Genomic DNA, 24,395 nt, shown 5'->3' with positions numbered 1-24,395 from the left:
TAAAGTGTCGGCAGGGACAACTCCCACCTTGAGTCCGACTGAGCCCCCTTCCCCCCCAGCCCCCCTGGAGACAAGTACGGGAAAGATCAGCGCCAGGGTGTGCCACATAGTTTCAGCTCCAATGTGCACCTGTACCTGGCTTTTGCCGCTCATGTTGTGCCTCTTATGCTACCTTCTGCTCATCAGCCCCTGGCCTCCCTGTTCCCATGCAGGGCCCTGGCCCTCGTGCTGCCAGGCAGGGTGTGTGGGCCCTCACAAACATACTTCTTTGCAGTGTTCGTACCCTGGGTCCCTATGCCGGCAAGTTCCCAGATCATTGGACGACTGCTCAGGTTTGACCACTTGTTTCTGCACACAACCGTGATTTTTCATTCCCAAATTGTATTTACTCATTCTGCGGTGCAAGAAACAATGAGACACATTGTTTTCGCTTTCCTTTAACAATTGCATCTATTTTCCATTGATATTGACTCATTTTTGTTCATTCCAATTACAGGAACCTAATGCATTTACATTACGCTGCAAGCACAACATCCACTGATGGAAAGGACTCTGTTAGATGGTAGGCTAGGAGGATTTTCGTGTGTGCCAAATTAGGGTGTGAAAATGTATGCATTATTCTTTTAGATTTCTTGTGTGATAAGGTGGTTTACTTTTCAAAGAGACTTGCTTCGTCTGCTCCATAAGCAAGATTCAGGATATAAAACCTACTCTGAAGATAACAAGTATGCACGTCGTTGTCTCCGTCTAGATTAGGAGTTATTGAGGGAGGAAATAGACCCAAATGCCATGAGCTGCTCATTTCCGATTAAGCAATGGAACGCATCATAGCTTTACTTAACAGCTGTTGAAAAGTATCATCATGCTGCACTCTAGTGGTTGCTAAAAAATGGCAGCAGTCCTTTACGTGGCGATGTACTGGAGTTCACAAAATGACAAAAACCTATGTTTAAACTAGTGTGAGAGAATTGTGGAAGCCCGTTTAGGACTCATGGGCAGAAGCTTCCATAGACTCACACTGCGGTTTCTCCCGATACTTCGGAAAGTGGAGAGCCTCGTTCGAATGGGGTTAATATCTCCCGGAGTCACTGACACGTGTAGGCAGACGACCACGAGTTTGTGAAAATGCAAATGAGAGCTCCGTTTTCTGGTGAGCTTGAGCAAGTGAACCGTCAGCAGAGCCTAGTTCCAGCTTTTGCTTAGAGCTCGAACAGTTCGACTTAATGAGCCCAACAGAGTTTGGGGGCTGCAGTTGATGGCGTCCGCCCCCCAGACACGCAAGTGTACGTGGCTGTGAGCTAACAACTGATGGTTTCCTTTGAGGCCTCTACACTGTCAAGCACGAATACATGATATTTGCAAATGTCCCTAAGTAGAAGTCATCATCTCTGCTAGCTGAGAAATGAGGACAATAACAATACTTTATTTCTTAGACAGCACTACACACCCATAGGTCTCACAGCACTGACATAACAGAAGACATTATCCCAGAGTAGTACTCAATTTATCGACCACAGAAGGAGGACAGGCTGAGATATCGGGGGCAAGCCCTTAGCTGGCTGCACTATCTGACTGGCAATACTTACAGGAGCTAGAATGTCAAGAAGGGGCATAATCTGAAAATTGGAAGCACCAACTCTTGGGCTTTGTGCTTCTTTTCTAAGCTACTAGGGAAGGTGCTTCAGTACCATCAAACAGGACAACGTTCAAAACATAGGATTGAAGAGGCGGCGACCAGGAATAAAAATCAGTGGGCACTCTGAATCGGAGGGAAAAAAAGTGACATGGAACAACATACAATTGCAAGTTCGCCAATGGCAATCAGACACATGCACTATATATGATGCAAGTTTAACATACCAAAATGAAGGTCGCTTGACATGAAATTGTGTCCAAAATAGTTTGCTACGGTAATATGCTTATAAATTAAGAATAATAGTGCTCATAATTGCCCCTCAAATGCCCATCACATGGCATTTGATAATACTCATTTCTGAGTGGCAGCAAGCACATACAAAATATCTTACAACTGTCTTACTGGAACAAATGGGATTTGATTTAATGTCCAGATCTATAAAGACATTTAACAGGAAGTCAGCTGGAGAAGCTGTCCAATGTTCCGAAATTCGCTACCCTTGATCAACATTTTTTAGGCCAGTTTACTTTAAAAAGTTTAACTGTATTGGCATTTGGTCACTTACAAACCATTTCCAACTTCCCTTTTCAAATTGCTTAAACCCTCAACTTCACAGAGCACATTTGAAATGCATTGCTTTTTTTTTAGTGCTTTCACTGTAGAACGGCTTGCATTCCGTGGAAACAAACATGGCCTAGGAACAACTATAAAAGCAACAGAATACACTATTATTCTTCTAACAAAGAATTTGAAATTGGTGGGGACTTTACTTCCAATTAACACGATAAAAACGTTCTTTGCTACACATCTATAGGGTTGGCACCCCCCTGTTTTCTTAAAGTTGTGAATTTTCCCGGAATACTGAAAACCTTTGTAGAACCTTAAACTGACTTAGTAAAAGTCTCTAATTCACTTACTGCAAAACGTGTCAATACCATTGAAGGGAGAAAACAGTATTCAGTTTAGTTTTTTAATGTTGGCCCCTCCACCCCCCTTCATTTAATAACAGGAAAGCGCCAGCAGCAGGGGTGTTTTTGGCATCACAAACCGTGAAGTGTCTTAGAAAACAAGGCTGGGGTTTCAGGATGGAATGAATTTCCACACGTGGGGCTTGAAAGCTTCATGTTTGGGCATGCCTTGTCGAGTGAGACTGCAGAGTATTCACCAAAGAGTTGAATAACCACGCTTGTGGAGATACATTCTTTTGTGGCACGTTAAGGACACCCGTCTGAACAGCATTATCCATGTGATAGTATGAACAAAGTTTTGTAATCCATTCCACTGCATCAGTAGATACTGGAGATGGGACACAATACATATAAAAGGTCAAAAGCTGTCAGAAATAATAAAACAATCTCCACTTGACATATCAAAATGTTGGATCTGTGTGTAGTGTGTATACAGAATTCTCGTCTGGATGGTGTGATGGCATCTTTAAAGAGGACTAGGCCAAGCGAAGGAAAAGGCTCTCGGTTTTTGTTCACGTTCTTCTGGAATCAGGTATCCGCTCCATATGCCTAAAAGACATTTAATACTTCTTTAATCACAAGCGGCCAACCAAGGGAACCAAAACAATTTTGAGTAATGCTTAGTTTTAATTCCCATTGTTGCTGCAATTGGTTTTGAGGGATCCACCATCCTTCAGTTCACAAGCCAGGGCACAATGTCATAACTTGTTTCCGCTAACAATAACTTGAAATGTGTTCATGGCTGTTTGGAGTGTAAAACAACTGACAGTGTCACTCTGATTCTTAGTTTAAAATGGATCGATTCTCAGGGAATTCATATTAACTTTTCTCAAGGTAAACACATTCATATGTGCCACTTCGAAGGTACCCTGTTTCGACATGTCTGAATAAATAAATAAATATATTTGAGAATAATGCTTTGCATTAGTCATCTCGTAAATGTCTTAAAAGTGCTACATGTAGCAATTGTGTTGCGCCTTCTACCTAGAGTTCATTTGCTGTCACAGTTGCTGGATGAGATCTGGGCAGCTACTGAGGTTTTCCTCACATTCATTGAATGCATCAGGCTTCCTTTTCAAATGGGTCTTCTGGTGCTGGATGAGACCTGAACTGTCTTTAAAACTTTTACCACATTCACTACAATGATAAGGTCTCTCGCCTGTATGAATTCTGTGGTGGATTTTCAAATTTTCTTTCACCCTGAAATTCTTTCCACATTCAGTGCACTGATAGGGCTTTTCACCAGTGTGGACTCTGTAATGGTTTGTTAGAAGTTGCTTGTAACTGAACTCTCTCCCACATTCAGCACATTTGTATGGTCGCTCTCCAGTGTGGGTTCTTCGATGAGCAGTAAGGGCAGATCGTAATGGGAAACTTTTATCACATTCAGGACATGTATATGGTTTCTCCCCAGTGTGGGTTCTTTGGTGCACAATTAAGGAAGAGTGATCATTGAAGCTTCTCTCACATTCTGTACATTTATGTGGTCTGTCCCCAGTATGAATTCTCTGATGTCTTATAAGGTCTCCATTTTGACTGAAACTTTTATCACAGTAGGAACATCGATACGGTCTCTCTCCAGTATGTATTCTCTGGTGCCTGCTGAGATCGCCTTTTTGAGTGAAGCATTTGTTACAAATAATGCACCTGTATGGCTTCTCTCCTGTGTGAATTCTCTTATGTTTGTTAAGTGCTGAAGTGTAACCAAAGCTTTTTTCACACCCATCACACTGATATGGTCTCTCACCAGTGTGGGTTCTCATGTGCCTAATAAGAGATTCTTTCTGATTGAAGAACTTCTCACATTCTGTGCATGGGTACTTGCCCTCAATGCCTTGAGATGTGTTGTTCAAGGACTTCACCGGCCTGCTTGGCGAACCTAGACAATGTCCATAACGCTTTTTCCATTTTCGTTTTGAGTTTTCACTTTTACATGCTTTTCCTTGAAGAACCTTCTTGGGTTTTTCCAATTGGGGTTCGTCCTTCAGTTTTTCTGTGCAATCTTCAAGAGATGGCTCCCTCTTAATTATATTCACAGGTTCATCCTCTGCTGGATTAGAATGAAAATCCAGTCATTATTCATTTCGCGTACCACAGAAAACAAATGATTTAACATCTGACTTGTGAAATCCAGTGAGGTTTGGTGGTCACATGTACACGCCTGGTAACATTTTATGTTTGAAGATGTGAAGAACTGAAGTCATGCACGAGTTCTTTGAGTAACTGCAGTGATGACTGTATTCAACTGAATATATTAGGTGTTTTGCTAAATGAATAAAGCGTAATGAAAACTAAGAATAGCTAGAATCGATAAAACTACACGAACCAAGCATCCCTTTTGTCAAGCTGCCTTTCATGCTGCAGCTGGTTTACTATAGTGATGATTGCCAATGAAAACTTAACTAGATAGTCGTGGATTGTTCCCACTGAACCCAGCCAGGATTACATACAATCTAAACATGTCCCTACTGCGAATGTAACAAAATGCCAAAATGTAAATGGATGATGATTGCAAACACAGTAAACTTCACCTGTCATGCAATCTTTACAACTCTCAAAACCCAAAAAGTAAAATTAAGAATGCCACACACAAATTCTTGGTATACAATACATTATATATTGGTATTGGAAAAGGTTTTCTAGCAATATATTTTATTAGATACAAGTTAGGTGGTCTAATGTCCCATATTTCTTGCAGAATTAAGGTCTCCCCATCAATGGGCCTTTCATTTCTGGCCACTGCTGACAAGCGCAAAGGTGAAGCATGGCATAGGGGCATTGCTTAATCTTAAAGCAGTGCACAATAATACTTTCAACATGTTATCAAAAGGTAAAGCTATAAAAATAAGGCATTTGATATTTCATGCAAAAAGGTAAACGGTGCATGTAAAGGATGCATTTTATGGAATCGCACAAGTAGCTGCATTTGGCAGTATTATGGGGCTCCACCACATTACTAGCATTTCTATACAAATAGATTAAACCACTCTGATAGAGACAGGGCCATGACCATGGACCAGAGCACTGCTTACCCTCAGTAGATGCAGTACCTGGGGATCCGAGAAAGAGGGAAGTTTTAATATCTGAGAGAAATCAAATCCAATGTAGTCATCTTCCCTAATATTGGAGGTTATGTGGCAAGACTTCCCGAGACTCTGACAGGACTTCCCACGGAGCCTGTTAGGATGCAGGAGAACTTACAACTGCATTATCAAGCGAAGACACACTCTTTATTCAAATTGGACAGGTACCCCCGTATTCGGGGACATGGGGTCAGAGGTGAAGGAAAACATACCACAGCACTACCCTCACACATCAATGGTACCTACACCCACTCAGGTAGGAAAGCAGAGTGGGGAACCACATTGCTCTGTATTCAGCAGCCTAGCTTACGTATAACACTTATTCCAAACTGCAAAGCCTAGGAAACAACAAACAAAATCCCCTGACAAAAGTGCAAATTGGAAACTCAAGCAATCCAGATTATCCAGCACCAATCCATTATTCCTAGTAACAAAACAGCAAGTCAGAGAGAGAGGGAAGTAGGTTCTAAAACAAATCCTGGAAAGCACAAGGCAGGGTTTCAAAATGGTCACCTGCCTTTTTAAAGCACTGTGGTCTAAACTACAATGCTTCACAACAAGTCAAATCCTGGCAGGGGAACACCTGACCTAACAAGCCAATCAGGAAACAGATACCTATGCCAGGCAGTATAAAGGAGGCTGCGTTTCCTCAGTCTGGTTAAAGGGAAGCAGAAGCAGAAGGTGTGGATTGGAAAGCTACTAGACTAGAGTCAGCTGTGAGATACCAGTGCTAATTGAGAAGCCATTTCTATCTGAGGGGCCTGTGGAAGACAGCACCAGCTGAGAGACTTGAAGATGCCAATGAGGACAGATGGTGTCTAGGGGTGGGAATATCTAGGCCTGACAATTGCCCTAAGCTTGGCAGAAGAAATATTTGTTGGTAGGAGGGTGTTGAAAGTACTCCTCTAGTGCAGCAAGCAGGGTGGTACATCCCTAGGAAATTAGCTAGTAGGGGATATTTAGTAAGGAAATCATGGGAAAGATCAGCATTCTCACAGTTTTACAAGAAGTACTGGTCATGGCACCTAGAAGGGCCAGAGCATTGCAGGACAAATGGTACTTTTACAAAAAGCAAACTGAAAGGACTTGTGATTCTGTAGAATACAGAGCTCCGAATGCTGTCGCCAAGATAGATGCACACAATTTAATGAACAGATGATTTATCATTGGACATTGGCAAATATCCCTGACGGAATTGCAAAGAAGAAATCTGCAATTGTCGCCCCAGAAGGACTTTTGAAGTTCCAGGCAATGCCTTTTGGCTTAAAGAATGAACCTGCCACTTTCTAGAGGCTGGTGACCCATGTTCTGAATGCACATGAAGAATACAGCATAGCATATCTATAGGGCATTGCAGTCTTCAGCCTCATTTGGGAGAAACATTTTTCAGACCTTCACAGAGTGTTTCAGGCTCTTTGCAAGGCTACCGCGACTATAAAGGCAAAGTGTCAGATTGGTCAGGGTTCAGTAGTCAATCTTGGGCATGAGTGTAGGATTTAACCTCCAACGCACAAGTTACAAGATGTACAAGAATTGGAGACCCCCCACTACACAAACCCTAGTGTGATTATTCTTATGCCTCACTGGTTATTATAGGAACTTCTAAGGGGACTATGGCATCCTCACAGCCCCCTTACTGCTTTCCCTACTCACAAAAAGCCTAACCAAGTGACCTGGTCTGAGGAGTGTGATTAGGCATTTTAGGGTCTAAAGGACACTATGTGCCAAGGCCCTGTTCTCTGGGCCCTGTTCACGAGACCTTTGCTGTTACAGACTGATGCTTACGAAGCAGTACTGGAGCAGAACTAGCCCAAATTAATGAGAAAGTTAGGAAGAACTCAGCGTGCTTCATCAGCAGCAGCTAGGAAGTTGAAGTGGGTCACTGTTGAGAAGCAGTGTTATGCCGATGTGTTGATGTTACGCATGCTCAGAGCATACTTATTGGGGCCTATCTTCACAGTACTGACCACAAACCTCTGAAGTGACCAATGAGCATAAAGGGAGAGCATCCAAAACTGCTCAAGTTGTCCACAAGCCTTCAAAGCTTATGCTTTATCATAGTGCACAGGCTTGGGTCGCTGCATAATGCTGATGGTCTGACCATGCAGCATAACCAACTATAACAAGAAATCCATCCATCCGTCCGTCCATCGATCCGTCCATCGGGTGTGTGGGGGGGGGGGCGGCTTTAAGTGTTAAGGAAATGTCCTCTTTTTGCAACTGTTCCTCCATTGACTACAATGGAGACTCCTAGCATATACGTTATAGTATTGGACTTCTTGGCTGATTTTAGGGCGAGATGCATTTTTAGTCTCCCTTACTTGATGTACTCATGTTTGGAGTGCAATGGGTACTCCCCATGGATCCCAGTGCAGGCAGAGCATCTCCCACTGTGTTCTACCTTTGTTTGAAGGCAGCACTGAACACTTGAAGTGAAGTGCTTCAGGGGAATTGTATCCCTTTTCCTTTTAGTTAACAGTTTTTACACTTTTTGATGGGCACAGAACAGGCATGACAGTGCACCTATTTTCATTTTCTTTTACAGTGCCTCACCAGTCCGACATGCACACCCGGTTAGTATTGTGGCAATGTGGTCTAGCTGAAACTAGGTCTGGGGGCTTTCCGGTTACTCTACATTCTAGCCAGGAGAGGTCTAGATGAGGGACAGCTGGCTGTGCATGTTCATCAACTGTCTGTTGGAATGGTGCAGAGCCTTACCATTAGGGCTGGTGGTTGCTTCCCACTTGGATTTGGGAAACTAGGAGAGAGTTTGGTTTCATTCTGGGGGTCACCCACTGAAACTGTCAGAAGGCTGAAGGAACTATAAAGGAACGTCGGAGGACTGCAGCTGCAGACACGCATTGACAAAGCCATCCACTGGAAAACCTCTTGTCAACCTTCATGCAACAAGTGGATAACTTCACTGGGTGCCTTCATCCCGTAGATTGGTGGGCCTAACCAGTCAGATGTTCTGCACAACCAACTTACTCTTCCTGGACTTCGAATGCTGCACTTTAACTCCTCAGCGCCTGGACTATTCTCTGAGTTGACACCGCTGCTGTTTGGACACAATCTTGCTTGGGGGCTCGACACTCTGAAGGTCCATGGCTTGCAGGACTTAAATTGGGTTTCCTGCTGCTCTTCAATCTGAAGAGGGGCCTGCCTGGAGCCTGTGGTATTCCACTTGTGCCTGGGAGCCAGTCTACCCCTGCGTGGGGGGGAGGGGGGTCAGTAAATCAACTCGCTACACCCCAAGTGTCGGGGTCCTGTCCTTTAATGTATCCAGCTGGTGGGTCACTAACAGATTGTCCACCAAGAGATTAACTGTCACTAGACCGACCCAAAACTGACATCAAAAGTGACCACTGTAACTGTGACTCCTGGACCTCCTACAACCAGAGCAACAAACCAAGTACTTGTCCCCAACGCCCCACACATACCTTGGGATTGTTTTCTTCAAATTGGATTTAAGAGGCTGAGATAGCATATCACGCTTCAAGACCCTCTGTTTCTATAGCGATTCAACCAGCGTAAAGACATACCCCTAAAACTACCCTTACAAGGCTGTGGGCGGTGGAGTTCTCTACTCGGATTCCACCTTGGAGACCCCGTGAGTAAGAATTTGAGTTGCACTGTTGGGCTTTGGACAAATCTTTCTTTTGTGGACTTGTCACTGCCTTTACCCCTAACCAGGTGCTGAACTGGTGCAACAGGAGCTCTAACTAGGTAGGCAACGACTTGCAAAGCGTTTAGTTATTACCTCATAATTAGGTACATCGTTATGACTGTTTTAACCATTTTATTAATTGCTTTTCCATCCCATTCTAGCTGAAATACTGTTAGCATTTTTCATTGCTGAACATTACTGTATGTGCACTGAAGTGGGGAGCGGTCCCTTGTATGGGTTACCAACTATGCATGCTTGTAGGCAGATTGCTTTTGCCTAGTCTATAGTAGTGTTGCCTTTTAATGTATGTGTCCGTTTAGCAAATAGTATACTTTGTATACATCTGTGTGCCTATTCAATTGATATCTGCTATTTGATGTTAACTGTACCTACCACCAAACCCATGATCTCGCTAGTCCAAGCCGTTCTGCTCAACCTATGTTACCCAGAGAGTTTGTCAAGACCAAAGTGGGACAATCCCTTGCAGGTGCCCATTAAGCAAAAGCACCAAGCACTCCAGTAAATCACATACTGCATCTAATTTTCTAAAAGCGTCCAGACTCCTGTGGTCCATCAGCATGGTGTGAAGAGACCTAAAACAAAAAAAGGCGTTGTGTATTAAACCGATTAGCAGGGCAGGACAGCTGTATCCTTCGATGATTAAGAGCATTTCACCTGACAGAGCAGACCAGCAGGATGGCAATGAGGCCATTCTCTCACCATCAAGGCAGACACCAAGGTTTGCTAAGGGGTGACATTTCATGAAGCAAAACTGAAGTGTGAGGGTCGAATGTGGAAAAGCTTTGCCTCTGTAACTCATTCTTTTTAGAATTTAAAAATACTAGATGCAGTCTAGAGTAGTTTGCTACTGCACAGTGCAGAAGCTGATCGATTTGGTTAAAAAGCGCAAGGCTAAGTCCTTTTGTTTAAAAAGTGAAGGTTGTGCTTGTGTTGAGAGTTGGGAGCGTCCCAAATCCCAATACAGAAAAAGGCAAGCGGTTCAGTGGTTAAAAGATTTCAGGCAATCCCGCTTAGCGCAAGAGGGAATTACACGCCCACTCAAACCACAACATAACTAAGAATATAAAGTCTGCTATGAAGTTATTATTAAGTAATTGTTTAACTATTTCTCACACTATGCCATAGGAGGAATCCCCAGTGAAACAGTGTTCTGTTAATGCTTGGTCGGTTTCTCCAGAACCCTACCAGCCTGGCTCCAGAAACACTGCCTAGACTCTATTTCCCTTGGGTTACAGTAGTAGATAGGAGTCCTTTTCAGAAAAGCTCTTGAGACGACCACCAAAACAGATAAATATTGGACTCATTTCCAATTGAAACACAATTTACTTGATGTATAAGCGACTTACAAATGCAAAATAAATAAATAAAATAAATAAATTGGGGTCTGGCTCACTCTCCGCAAGTGCCCCAACATTGCATCATGGCCTTTCACGATTACCAAGAGGGGCATTAACGGCTCGGGGCATGTTCGAAAAAAGGGTCTTCTTATTGGTTGGTCTAAAAGGAGACGTTACTACTGTTCATTTGGAGTTACTGTACATTTAGCATAGAACATCTTCTGTTCCAATTAATATTCCTTGTATAGTGTTGGAGAAGAGGTTATTCAGGTAATAACCAGCAGGAAGTGGAAAGTACAGAGTAAGGGTTTGATGACAGTGGAATGATGAACAATATGTGTGTGATACAACAGTATGGCAAGAAACGAGTGTTAGGGAGGAGTTTCTACAATTGTCTGGTGAGGGGTGTAAGAAGACTCGCCTTTAGTAAAACAGCAGCATGCCCATTAAGGTAGTCCCAACTTTCTTAATTGGTAGTGTGGCTGAGGGCCCATGCTTCACTCTTTGAAGGTTGGGATGATGGGGGCTCGTTCTAAGGTAGAATTAGGACTCCTTTCCCCCTCCAACACACACACATCATCAAATATGACATAACAAATATTTACTATTAATTTAAGTATTGGATAAGGTTAAAAACGCTGTCAAATAGGTACTATTGCAAGGCACACACAAAAATAGAAAGTACATCAAAACGGTAAATGGGTTACATTGATCCCTCCTCACACCTTCTATAGAAGACAAACTCTGACAGATAAGTGCTAGCTGCTATATGGCTTAGAACGCAGGGAGTAAAAGGGGATAAACAATTACGAAACAGGCCCACCGGGGGTACAATCAGGAAAATAGGTGCGATAAGTGCGACAAGCAAGGACAGTCAGCCAGCAGCCAGGAAGAGCAGTGGACATCCCCATGGGGAAAGGACCCTACCTACACCGTCACTAAGATGGCAGGAGCGCTAAAAGTCTCCATTCATGGTGTGGAAGGGCGGCAGGCAAGGGACGCCACCCAGCAGTCTACTGGTAAGGATGGCGCAATAGCACTTTAAATCGTACAGTGGCATCTTGAACCCCAGCTTTTCTGACATGAAAGTGAAATGATTCAAGTCTTTTTTCGATGGTGAAAGCGCAATAGTATGATAAATTTCTACAAGTGCAAGGTGGTGTGCACCAAAACTCCAAGAATAAACAATAGAGTAAGCCAAATACCTGGCGTGTCAAGTTCTCACAACCCTTTAAAGCACAGCTGCATTCAATAAAATTGGCTAAATCGATTAAAACAGAGTAATGGGGAAATGGAAAGCAACTCCCAAAGCGTTGCCTCAAGCAAAAAAAAAAACTGAACTAATACACAAGGCGAATACTCAGAAATTGAGACCCTCTTGGGGGTTCTAAACAGAAATAAATATCCCATAATGAAAATTTCACCCACTCAGGAGAATACTGAGGCAGAGGACGAAGAAGCTCAGTACAAATCAAAGAGACTAGTGCTAAGGAGATTAACAACAACAAAAAAAGACACCTTAAAGAAGAAATACTCAAAACATTGGACTACTAATGACAACCACAAGTCCCAGAATGATCTTTGTGAGACTGCGAACAGAAAGAAAGAGGGACCCTTCGTGCAGCCACTAGAGGATATATCTGGAATTGCTAACAAACCCACATTCTGGCAGACTCCCCAACATGACTGGGCAAAATAAAAAGTCGAACATCTGGCCAATTCTCTGATGGGCTTTCCCTAGGATGCAAAGACAGACAAAGATCAGAAAAATGAACACGCTGCATGAGTAAATTACAGAGAACAAAGGGAATGCCTTGAAGCAAGAATGAGTGGCCATTATAAAGAAAACACAAAATCAAACACCAGGCTTGGCTAACGATTTACACCTATTGGAGACACAAAGAGGTCTCAACCAACTTTGGGGTTCAGAGTCTTTGTAATGCCAGCCCAAATAAATGGTCCATGTCCACCAAATGAGATTGATGACTGAACACAAAGCCCTATTTTGACCACAATTGAACCTATTAAAGATCAATTGGAGTCTGGACCAACTCAAGAGAGTGAAGAATTTATTTTTGAAACTGCCACATCTCTGCCCAAGACTGGTGAAGCTGGAATGACAAGCAACTTGAATACGGCAGAGCAAAGTGAAAAGGGGGATTTTACGCCACCAAATTCAGATTCATGATACATAATTATTGAAGTATCCCCTCTTCAAATAGGTTTTCAGCGCCGGCACCATTCGCAGACAATCACTTGGAAGCTCGGCCAGACAATTGAAGTACAAAAAATCCATAAGATGGAAAAAAGAAACTAGGCAAAATCGGATGAAACCCCCATAGAGGAGCACAAAAAACAGGATCTGTTGAAGTTCTGAAACCACCAACTTTTGAAAAACATTTTATGAATTCTAGAAGACCACTGCTAAATCAGGTAGGGGTGGATCGCTGAGAAATGAAAATAAGATTAGAATTAATATCACTGCACGTGTCTGCTACTTCTCCAGATATCAAGAACAGTAACCGATAAAGAGTGGATAGTGTTACAACTACATCTGAACCAAACTTTCTCAATCCAAAGGCAAATAAAGACTCTCTGGAATTTTTGATGGAATATCTTTTGCGTTTATCTCCTGGGAGTATTTACTCGAATGGGCACTACAAAGATAAGAGAATAGAGCATAAGATGGAAGCAGATGCTCATCAAAAGCAAAGAGAAAATATCATGAGAGCAAGTGCAAGGGAAAGTTAAATAGGCCAGATCAGCTTGTAAAAACGTGTGCTGGAAATGAAAAACAAGGTTTGACTCTTATATGGTCAGGGACAGAAAGTTCAGGACATCCACGAATGATTTGATCTGCCAACTTGGAGATGGTCAAAACTGTGCTCAATTTTCATGACCGGAGTACCAAGAGAAGTCATCCGGGAAGATACATCCCTGATCAATAAATGTTGCGATTGGCTACAGTTTGTGAGAGGATGCAAGTCTGTAATCCGAGAAGACATTATCCATGCAATACGTCATCAGAAAGGGAAAGAAAGTTGGTTTCACAAAAATGTGTAGATTACCTTTTGGATGTCATTCCCTGTATGGAAGCGAGATTGCTCGTTTCATCCAGCACACCACTATACAAATTAGACAATGGGCTTCATTACGAGTCCAGCGGTAATCCTGCCGGAGCTACTGGTGGATTGCTGCCAGACTCATAATAATTTACCGGCGCCCGACTTCCCGGTGTCACCGGTTCATCACGAGGCTGGCAGCCCAGGAAGTCAGGTGCCGGTAAATTGTAAGTCCCCATTCCCATAGAGTCCAATAGGACTCTATGGGAGTGGGGACACGGAAGCGCTGGCACCGTTGCTAATGGTGCTTCCGTGAAGTGTTTGCCTACCGTGGCCGCTGTGCCCGGCAGGGTCAGACCTGTCAGGCACAGCGGCCACAACAGGCAAACATAAAGTAGGTCAAAAGTTTGACAAACTCCTCTGCAGACATCTTAATTGTTAAATGGGAATACGACACAAGAACAATAATGATTAGGGCAAATGCATAACTAAGGTCACTTCTCTCATATTTCCTTGTGCAGGGGGTTAAGGGTTTCACCCCCCCCTCCTCCCCCCCATCCCTCCTCCCCTCCACCCGTCACCCCCCCACCCCCCCAGGAAAAAAAAGCCAAAAACAGACTGTTGGGGTGATCCGGTGTTGACACAAAAAACGATCAGCATATGTAGCTTTCTCTGCTTTGAAGAGGGAGGGGATCTTGTTGTTTCAATGCTTTCAGAGACAACTTCAAAAGGATGCTTGTTGTCTCACTGCTCTCGGAGACAACTTCCAAAGAATGTTAGTTTCTGCTTACCGTACTTCGTCGGATCCCTTTTCCCCAAATTACTATGCTAACAGAGGAGTTATTATCCCAGCCCAGCAGAATGACTCCCTTCTGCTGGGTAGAAGTCTCTCAAAATGTGGGTTTTTATACAATTCCACCAACATCCCGGGACTATGATAATGGATCCCTTCTCATTCTTTACATCCAGTCTGTAGCAGGCTTTTCTTTAGTTACTTCAACTTCTTTCCACAGACTTTGTGTTATCACTGTTTGCACTGCCCTTCAACTTGCCACCACCGAGAAGAGTGATTGACTCCCCGAGCTCTCCTCCATTCTTCACCGTTTTACCAATGTTCTTCAAACTGCCCCTACCGGGGCGAGGATGATGCTCCCAGAGTCCTTCTTGACTCTTCAATACCACAGTCTTATGGAATTGGCCATTGAGTTGCCTCACAAAATGATCTACGTATCCCATGTCTTCTTGTTTCACCTTCTCAAGTTTTCCCGACCCCCCCGCTCCTCCAACTTCCATCCTGTTCCCGTTACTTTCTCTCGGGGAACTCTTCACCAGGGGTCACCAATACATTCTCTCTTTCTTCCTCGGCTCTTCTTCGGCCCACTTGACTTCACGGTCCATTAGCACTGGTGGCAATGGCGCAAGGTTCGGACCAGCCCGTCCACCCATTACATGTCACGCAACCACCACAGTTCCTTGTACTTCCCATGCAGTTGCCTATGCAGCTCTGCGGTAGGCTAGTGTTGATGGTCTCAGTGTAGTTCTTAGACCACACGGTCCACTGGCCACAGGTCACACCAACACAACTTCAGGGTTGTCGGCTCCCAGCCAACTGATGAGGCGCTTTCCTTGCGTTCTTCGGTTCCTTCGTCACTTCACACAGCTGCTTCGACACAGCCTTCAAACACCCAGTTACCAGCTCTCAGACTTTTTGGCGGACTCGTAGATGGCTGACTTCTCCTTTCCGATGTTGCTCTCCAGAGGTTGTTCTCCTCGTCCTTTACTGTTTAGCTTAAATCGCTGGGACTGCCCTAGTGTAACGTCAATTTGATTGACAACAGTGGGTTGAACACTCTTCATGCTTGCCGGTAGCGTCCGAGTCTTTACCATACGTAAGGAGGGGTTGGGTGTTACCCTGTGGGGTTGAGAGATAAAGGAGCCATGTCCTAGTGCATGTCCTTGTCCCCAGGAGGGAAGTCTCTCCCGATTATTATTATGATGCTATTTATTGAGCGCAGACCTAACTTAGAGAAGCAACAGAATGCTTTACAGAGGTATACAACAATACAAATGCATAACGGAGCACTTTTCAGAGGTAACAGAACAGATATACAGCAGCAATAGGATACAGAGGGGCACAGAGGAGGGGGTACAGCTGTACAGTGTGGCGGGCAGAGTGGGCAGACTTAATCTAGTGAGTAAGGGTGGCGGGGGAGACGTGATGGCCTAGGTGTTGAGAAGGAGAGACTCCTTGAAGATGTGGATCTAGAATTGTATGAGCATGTGGGCGAGTCTGATACAGACCCGGCCGAGTGTACGTAGTCTTGGGGCATAGGCAGAGAAGGCTCGTTTTCTGGTCCTTTCCTTTTTGCAGCAGCAGATTTCAAGCTGACGAATCCTGCCGATTTTGTCCATAAAGGTGTTGATGCTGGTGAGTTTTTGGATGGAGTGTGGTATGGCAGGGTTGTGTAGCGGGTTGACGTTGTTTCAGAGGCGCATGTCGGTTGTTGGAGGCGGGGAGGGTGGTGTGGAGTGCTTCCAGTAGAGAGTCTTAGTTCGGTTGAGGGTGTTTGTTCCATGTGAGGTGGAGGCACTGGGAAGTTCTTGAAGGACCTGAATGTTTGTCTGATGGGTTTCTGCTGGGAGTGCTCGACTGGGGTGGCTTTACAGGATGTTGAAAGGCACTGCCAGGTAGTCAGACCAGTCAAGCGGGAGAGGATAGCTGTAGAGGAGGGAAGCCAGTGCTCTGATTAGGTTGAGGGTGTTCCCTTTCTCGTGCGTTCAGTCCGCACACGTTTACACCCCCAGGAGGACTATCGGTTAGCAGGCTCACCTTCCTAACCTCATGCAAAGGAGCTCCCCTCTGGGGAGAAGTGACGCATCTTAAGGATCGTCGCAGTATTTATGATGATATATGAGATTTCATTTATAACGCGCCTGTACACAAGTGTTTCTAGGCCCGACAAGACAAGGGCGGGAAGACAGAGGGAGGACAAGACAAACAATCTTAATAGGCCATTAAAGTGCCAGGGAGAGGGAAGAGGCAAGTGCAATCAGGGCAGCATGCTCTGAGTAAGTGCCGTCAGGGCCGTGCGGCTCTGGGTAAGTGCAAGGAGGCAGGGGGACTGTAGAGGTTACAGTTACAGCCCCTAAGTGTGCGGTAGCCCCGGAGGCAGTGCAGGGGAGACTGATCATGGAGGAGCCTGGTACCCAGTGAGATTCTGAGGGTAGTCCAGCAACCAGTCGGTGCAGCAGACATGTAGGTCAGCAGGGAAGGGAGAGAGAAAAAGAAGAGGAGAAAAGAAGGTCTTGAGCTGCTTCTGGAACTTCTAATGGTCCAACTCAAGTTTGAGAGGGGCAGGGAGGCCATTCCAGAGGGAGGCACCTGCAGAGCAGAGAGATCTACCCCCACTCTCTGCCTGGAGAAGTGTCTGACCCTCAGAGAGTAAGCTGAGCGGAGGGCTCGAGAAGGAAGGGATTTTGGAAAAGAGGGATGCAGTGCGGCCCCCAGCCCCAGAAAGTCTTGTGGGCGATGCAGAGGGTCTTGAACTTGATCCTTGCAATCAGTGGAGAGATTTCAGGGCTGGGGAGATACCGTCCCTGGGCTTGAGGGCAAGGATAAGTCTGGCAGTCCGGTTCTGGATTAGTTGTGTAGGGCGGAGAGTAGAGGAAGGCGAATTGAGAAAGAAGCTGTTGCAGTAGTCCAGTCTAGAGAGAACCAGGGCTCTGGAGACAGTGAGCTTCCGGGGGAAAGTGAGAAAAGGAAGAATACCTCTGAGGAGATGCAGCTGGTAGAGGGCATTCTTGGCAAGGTTCGTGATGTGAGGAGAGAGTGGATTCGAAAATGACACCAAGGGTTTTTTCCTCACAGGAAGGTTGAAGAAAGAGGGCCCAAGGAGGGCGGCCAGAGTGAGAGAGGGACAGCGGGAGCAGGGCTCCTAATGAGAAGGATCTCTGTCCTACTGGCATTAAGGCAGAGATCGTTTGGATGCGCACTAATGCTGTCCAATGATCATCTTATTGATTTAATCTAGACCAGGAGCTCTGCTCCCCTTCTGTGAAGAGATCACCATTTCCACCTCTTTTAGTGAGATGTCTAATTCGTAGGCATCCAGTATGAGGTTAACTTCATCTAATTTAGGATTATCAAGTTCATTTTGAGGATAGTCATATGGTTGTCTAAAGTGATATTGCCACTTTCTTATCAGTGTATTTCAGGGGGCACTTTGTCTTTAACTATTCCTTTGATACAATTTGCAAAAAGGCTCAAGAACCTTTTTTTGTTATTACTTTGCTTAATTCATCACATTTTTTTAAGTCCATGGTCTCTCTTTTTCCACCTATCAGATTCCTGTAGTCTTTCCTTATTATTCTGATATTGACGTAATCTTTCTAGTCATCTCTGGGCTGATTGAACTCTAATACTTTGTGTTTTAGAATTTAATTTTCTTGGTTGCACCATCCCTGCTGTTTAAGGTTATTCTTTTTTTCGTGTTGCAGCTTCTTGTAGAAATTGGTATCAAGTTCTTACTTATTTTGTTCCAAATTTGCATAGGTGATGTTTGAATTCCATTATCGGACACATTTTCCAAGATGGTCGTATAGCAGTGGAATTTTCTCGTCGGACAATATCTGCCCAGTTTACTCTTCTTCTGCTAGATGTTAATGTAATATTATTTTGTGTTTGTTTGTGTTCCCTAGTCTCATCAGTTGATGATATAGGTATATGTAATGGATCATTGACACTCTCCAGTCGCACTATAACCTCAAAGTTATTCCGGATATCCCAACTATCAGCAGTGATTAAAATGTAGTCAATAAATGATCCATGTTTGGACTTTCAAAAAGGTGACTTTAGTTGGACTATCGCCTGGAAAGCTACCATTATATGTCCCAAAACATTGTTAATAAATTCTGTATTAGTCTGTGTGCCTGTCTAGTATGGTGCACACATTCTCCACACTATGCTAGAGGTACATTTCATAATATATCATAATCTTGGTGAAGGCATTTTTATTTACCACCTCCAATTTAATATTGAAATCGCCCACCACGATGATGTTAAACCTTCTTCTTAAACTGTTTTCATTTGTAGTGTTCAATTTGTTCTAGGGAGGCAATTAATTCCTCAATGGCTATCTATTTTGCTTGAGAGCAACAACTATGAATGACCAGTGTCTACATGACACTAGATTGGTTTTAGTGTTATTTGTACCCATTGTAAATTACCACTAATATATAACAATAGACAAAGCGGAAAATACCAGGTGAAAGTAAAAAGCAGTCCGCATATTAAATACAAAGGACTTTCTTAAATGAGAGAGTGTGCTACTTTCTCCTTTTCTTTTTCTTCTTTTAAAAAAGGAAGGAAGGTCGAGCACACTTCACAGAGGATTAATAAATGACATGGCAGTATACCATTTACCGAATACTCCCACGTGAACTGCTCCACCACCTCTTCAGTCATGGGACTGGCTCCCAGATTGCTTTTTAGTATAAACATGGCTCTCATTGTAGTGCTAGGTTAAGTTTACCTCTCTCCCTATTCTGTTAGCTAGGCAGTACACCATCGCAATCTAGGGTTAGAACATCACAGAGGGATAGGGTGTTCTTCGGTGAGGATCAGGGAAAACAATAACAATTCTCAAAGTAATCTCTTGTAAAACAATGACTTTGCACCTGTCCCTATTTTGTGTAATAACATAAGGAACAAGTTACTTACCTGTAACTGTTGTTCTCCAGCATGGGTCTGGCATGGATTCACATGCTCATGAATATTCCCCGTTGTCAGGCTGGGAATCCTTGGTAAAGAAAAAACCAGTATCAGTTTCGTTTCTGATCTGTCTTTCGTAGTAATAACCAATCACTGATCTCTGCGTCATACTGACCACAGCCAATGACTGCCCTCTACCTAAACCCCGCCTCTGGCAGCCATCTTCAGATTTGGAAGCACGTGAAGTGGCAGTATGACCAAGTGAAGAGCCGCAGAGGGGTAGGCGGGAGGGTTCGCATGTGAATCCATGCCAGACCCATGCTGGAGAACAACAGTTACAGGTAAGTAACTTGTTCCTTCTCCAGCATGGGGTCTGGCATGGATTCACATGCTCATGAATAAAGAATACATAGCAGTACACACATGCACAACCACGGGAGGTGGCAAAGGCTCAACATTAAGCATCACATCAAACTTAACGTTAAGCATCTTACCTCCTCACCAGGCTCCCCTCAGGCGAACAGGTTGCGCAGCACTGCTTGGCCGACCCTGGACTCCTCCCTGGAATCCCGGTCGACGCAGTAGAATTTCGTGAAGGTGTGCGTCGACCTCCACGTAGCAGCCCTGCATATGTCCAGCAGGGGCACACCAGATAGGAACGCCGTGGTAGCTGCGATCGCTCTGGTGGAATGGGCTCTCGGACGGCCAGGCAGCGGTCGGTTTGCCAACCGGTGACAGTACATGATACAGCCGGAGAGCCATCTGGAAATGGAAGCCTTCGAGAGAGCCTTCCCCTGATTGACAGGTCCAAAGTTCACAAAGAGTTGTGACGTCTTCCGAAAACACTTTGTGCGGTCCACGTAGAACTTTAGCGCTCTAGCCACATCCAGCGAGTGCAAAGTCCTCTCAGCCGGCGACGAAGGCGACGGGAAGAACACAGGCAACACCAAGGGTTCGTTGAGATGGAAGTCCGACGGTACCTTGGGCATGAAGGAGGGGTGCGTCCTGAGCACTACCCTCGTTGCGTGAAAAGTCAAGTACGGGGCCTTGCAGGAAAGGGCCTGGATCTCTCCCATTCGTCGTGCGGAGGTGATGGCCACAAGAACGCTGTTTTCCACGACAGAAATTTCAACGGAGCTGAGTGCAGAGGCTCGAACGGAGGTCCCATGAGCTTGGTCAGCACCACGTTGAGCTCTCACGCCGGGGCCGGAGCCTTCACCGGCGGGAACGATCTGAACAGTCCCTTCATGAACTCTTTCACCAGACGATGAGACCACAAGGATGTCCGCCCCGTGGTTCTGGTGTATCGGGAGATCGCAGCAAGATGAATCTTGATGGACGCGTGTGCCAGTCCAGCTTTGGCCAGCGTCAGCAGGTACGGCAGTACTTGGGGGGCCGTAATCCGTAGAGGGTTAATCTTCTGTGCGTGGCACCAGAAGAGAACCTCTTCCATTTGTGTCCGTAGCATTTAAGAGTCGAGGACGCCCTGGCCTTTGCAAGAACCTCTCTGCAGTCGGCCGGTATGTCGTATCCTCCAAACTCTAGCGCTGCAGGAGCCAGGCCTGCAAGTTCAGCGATTTCGGGTCGTGGTGGAGGATGGCGCCTCCTCCTCTGGAGAGTAGATCCGCGTCCACCGGCAGCTTGATTGGCGGGGACGCTGACAAGTCCAGAAGGTCCGGGAACCATATCTGCCTCGGCCACGCAGGTGCGACGAGGATCATCCTGCACCGTGACCTCTTGAGCTGGTTGACGAGCCGGATTAGCAGTGGCAAGGGAGGGAACGCGTAGAGGAACAGGCCCTCCCAGGGGAACGAGAAAGCATCGCCCATGCTCCTCGCCTGGGGAAACCTGCTGGCGAACCTCCGGCACTTGGAGTTCGTCGCCGTCGCGAACAGGTCGATCTGGGGTGTGCCCCACCGTCGGAAGAGGCGATCCACTAGATCCTGCCGTAGCTCCCACCCGTGGCACGAGCGCAGCTCCCTGCTGAGTGAGTCGGCGATGGTGTTTTTTATCCCTGCTAGATGAAACGGCACCAGAAATATCCTTTGGGCGATGGCCCAATGCCACAGATCCTGCGCCTCCTTGGACAGTGCTGGGGACCTGGTTCCGCCCTGTTTCCTGATGTAAAACATGGTGGTGGTGTTGTCGGTGAAGATCCTCACCACCTTGCCCTTGAGGGACGGAAGGAAGGACCTGAGGGCCCAAAACACTGCACGGAGCTCCAGGACGTTGAATGTAGGGATTTCTCCGTCGGGAGCCAAAGGCCTCTTGCGTGCAGATTTTCGGTGTGCGCTCCCCACCCTTCCAGGGAGGCATCCGTGGTCACTGTCTCCTGGTGGACTGGGGTCTGGAAGTCCAAGCCCGCCGTCAGATGCGCGCGGGTGCCCCACCACCGGATCGCTCGTCGGAAACTCTCGTCGAGTGTGATCCTTTCCTCGAAGCTGCCCGTCGTTTGGATCCAACGCGCGTCCAGGAACTCCTGCAACGGGCGCATCCGGAGCCTGCACATGGGAATGAGGTAGATGCAGGAAGACATCATTCCGAGGAGGGACTTGATGGACCTCACCTTGGCCGCGTCGGCCACCAACATCCGCTGCACCTTGCCCAGGATGGTCCTGGTCCTCTCCTCCGACGGGGAGGCCAGAAGAGACACTGTGTTGAGCCTCGCTCCCAGAAACAGAGCGTCTTGCGCGGGTACCAGGTGGGATTTGGCGTAGTTCACGGAGAATCCCAGGTCCGTGAGAAGTTGGACGGTCCTTGCCGTGTGAACCACGGCGAGCTCCCTCGTCTTGGCTCGGATGAGCCAGTCGTCCAGGTAGGGGTAGACGTGGACCCCCTCGCGGCGCAGCTGCGCCGCCACCGGTGCGAGGCACTTGGTGAATACCCTGGGTGCCGACCGTAGTCCGAAGGGGAGGGCTTTGAACTGGTAATGACGCCCTTGGACCACAAACCTGAGGAATTTTCGGTGCCCCTTTAGGATGGGGATATGGAAGTAGGCATCCTCCAAATCCAACGACGACAGGAAGTCTCCTTCCTCCAGCTGACCCAGGACGTGCTGGAGGGTGACCATCCGGAACTTCTGCGCCTTGATGAACTTGTTCAGACGCCGCAGGTCCAGGATGGGGCGCCATCCCCCCGTCTTCTTCTTCACGAGGAAGTATCTCGAGTAGACTCCGGAGCCCCGAAGCCTCTTTGGGACGAGTTCGATGGCGCCCTTCCTGAGCATCGCTTTTACCTCCAGGAGAAGTTGAGGGACGTGAAGTTCTTTCCTGGCCACGGGGGGGACGCGCGGGCACCTTCTCTGGAACTCGAGCGCGTGGCCCCGGGCCAAGGCGTCCAGCACCCAACGGTCGGTGGAGATGGACTCCCACACGCTGACGAAGCTCGCCAGCCGGCCTCCCACCGGGGTGCTTCGGTGGGGGCCCGACCCCACGGCCGGTTCAATCCTGCTTCGACGAGGCTTTGCCGCCTTGACCTCCTTGGCGACGACGGCGGGGTCCGCCAGACTTGCCTCGTCCTCTGTAGGCCTCCTGAGACGACGAGCGGGCCGCTTGACGGTAGGTGGAGAAACCGCCGCCGGAACCTTTGGAGGCGCCCTTGCCTCCGCTGCTCCGAAAGGGCGTCCGTCGTTGTTGCAGAACTCCCAGGGCCCGGGCCGTCTCAGTGTCCGCTTTAATGGCCTGAAGGGAATCGTCCACTGTTTTCCCAAACAGGTTGTTCCCATCGAAGGGCATGTCCAGGACTCTGGTCTGAACGTCTTGACGGAAGTCCGTAGCCTTGAGCCATCCACGCCGCCTAAGGCAAACGCCGTTGCCCAACTGGCGGAACCCAGTGTCGGCGATGTCCGTCGCAACGGTAATGGCGTGGTCCGAAGCCACCTCACCTTCCTGCAGGATCTCCAGGGCCTCTGTCCTCTTGTCGTCCGGCAGGAAGTCCAGCAGGGGAGCCAGTTTGTACCAGAGCTCCCTGTCGTAGCGGGCCACGATAGCCAAGGCGTTGGCCGCTTTATTCGTCGTCGCTGCCGACGAGATGACTCTGCGTCCCATAGCGTCCAATTTCTTTCCCTCACCGTCCGGTGGGGAAGTCGATGTGGAGGCCGCACCCCCCCCGCTTTCTTCCTGGCCGACGCGGAGACGACGGAGTCCGGGGTAGGCTGCGCCCGGAGGCACAGGGGGGCCGTGTCCGGGACCCCGGTACTTCTTCTCGTACCGGTCTCTTCTAGCTGGCGTCGTGGAAGGGTTCTTGAGGAGGGTGAGGCCCTCATCCCAAATGTCGTCCAATAGAGGCACTGAGAGGACCGTCTTCCTCTTGGCCTCGCGCCGCTGATAAAGGAAACCTTCCTTCTTCTTCTCCTCAGGGCAGAGTTGAAAAAGCTCGGATGCCCTGGTGATCATGGAGTGGAACGATCCAATCTCATCGGGCGGAGAAGCCCTGGTGGGAGGCGACGACGGTACATCCTCGTCGTATACCTCGTCGTCCGTACCCGTCGCTGCCGTGTCAGTCCCCGTATCATCCCCTCGGGTGGACGGGGAGGAGGGCTGGACGGGGCGCGACGGCTGAAAAGGAGGTGGAGGGTGGATCCTTCTTTTCTTAGTAGGGGGAACACCAGAAGGTCCCGGTTCTGGGTCCCCCGACGGGAGAGGTTCCTCCGTTGGCAACGGTAGTCTCGTCCTTATCTCTGAGCAGAAGGACTGTATAGCCAACAAAATGGCCGCCAAGTTGTCTTGCGGTGCTGGCAGAGGGGAATCCGACAGGCGATCAGGGGCCCCGTCGGTACCCTCGACGATGTCGTCGTCACCTGCGTCGGGATCCATCCCGACGGGCCGGTCTTCTTCCACGCCGAGGCCGTGGCTTAAGACCTCGACCAGTTCCTCCTCCGAGGTTGAAGCCGAATCTACGACGACGCCCTGC

General features: G+C 47.1%; 1 protein-coding gene across 5 annotated transcripts in view; it reads right to left on the bottom strand.

The window, feature by feature from the left end:
* The window catches only part of LOC138481145 (zinc finger protein 25-like), a 639,663-nt gene that overhangs the window by 155,855 nt on the left and 459,413 nt on the right, over nucleotides 1-24,395 (bottom strand). Inside the window, exon 6 of one of the 5 annotated variants that reach the window (XM_069613072.1) lies at nucleotides 2,597-4,654. The exons of 2 other annotated variants lie outside the window; for them this stretch is intronic. In XM_069613072.1, coding sequence (XP_069469173.1) covers nucleotides 3,606-4,654 — 1,049 coding nt within the window. In that variant the 3' untranslated portion in view covers nucleotides 2,597-3,605. Of the gene's footprint in view, nucleotides 1-2,596; nucleotides 4,655-24,395 lie in introns of those variants that run through there. 2 more of the 5 variants (XM_069613074.1, XM_069613073.1) reach the window with 2 other exon arrangements.

Source organism: Ambystoma mexicanum, chromosome 5p (genome assembly GCF_040938575.1).
Source record: "Ambystoma mexicanum isolate Mex_15411 chromosome 5p, UKY_AmexF1_1, whole genome shotgun sequence".
NCBI lineage: Eukaryota > Metazoa > Chordata > Amphibia > Caudata > Ambystomatidae > Ambystoma > Ambystoma mexicanum.
This window is presented reverse-complemented; position numbering and strand designations above follow the sequence as displayed.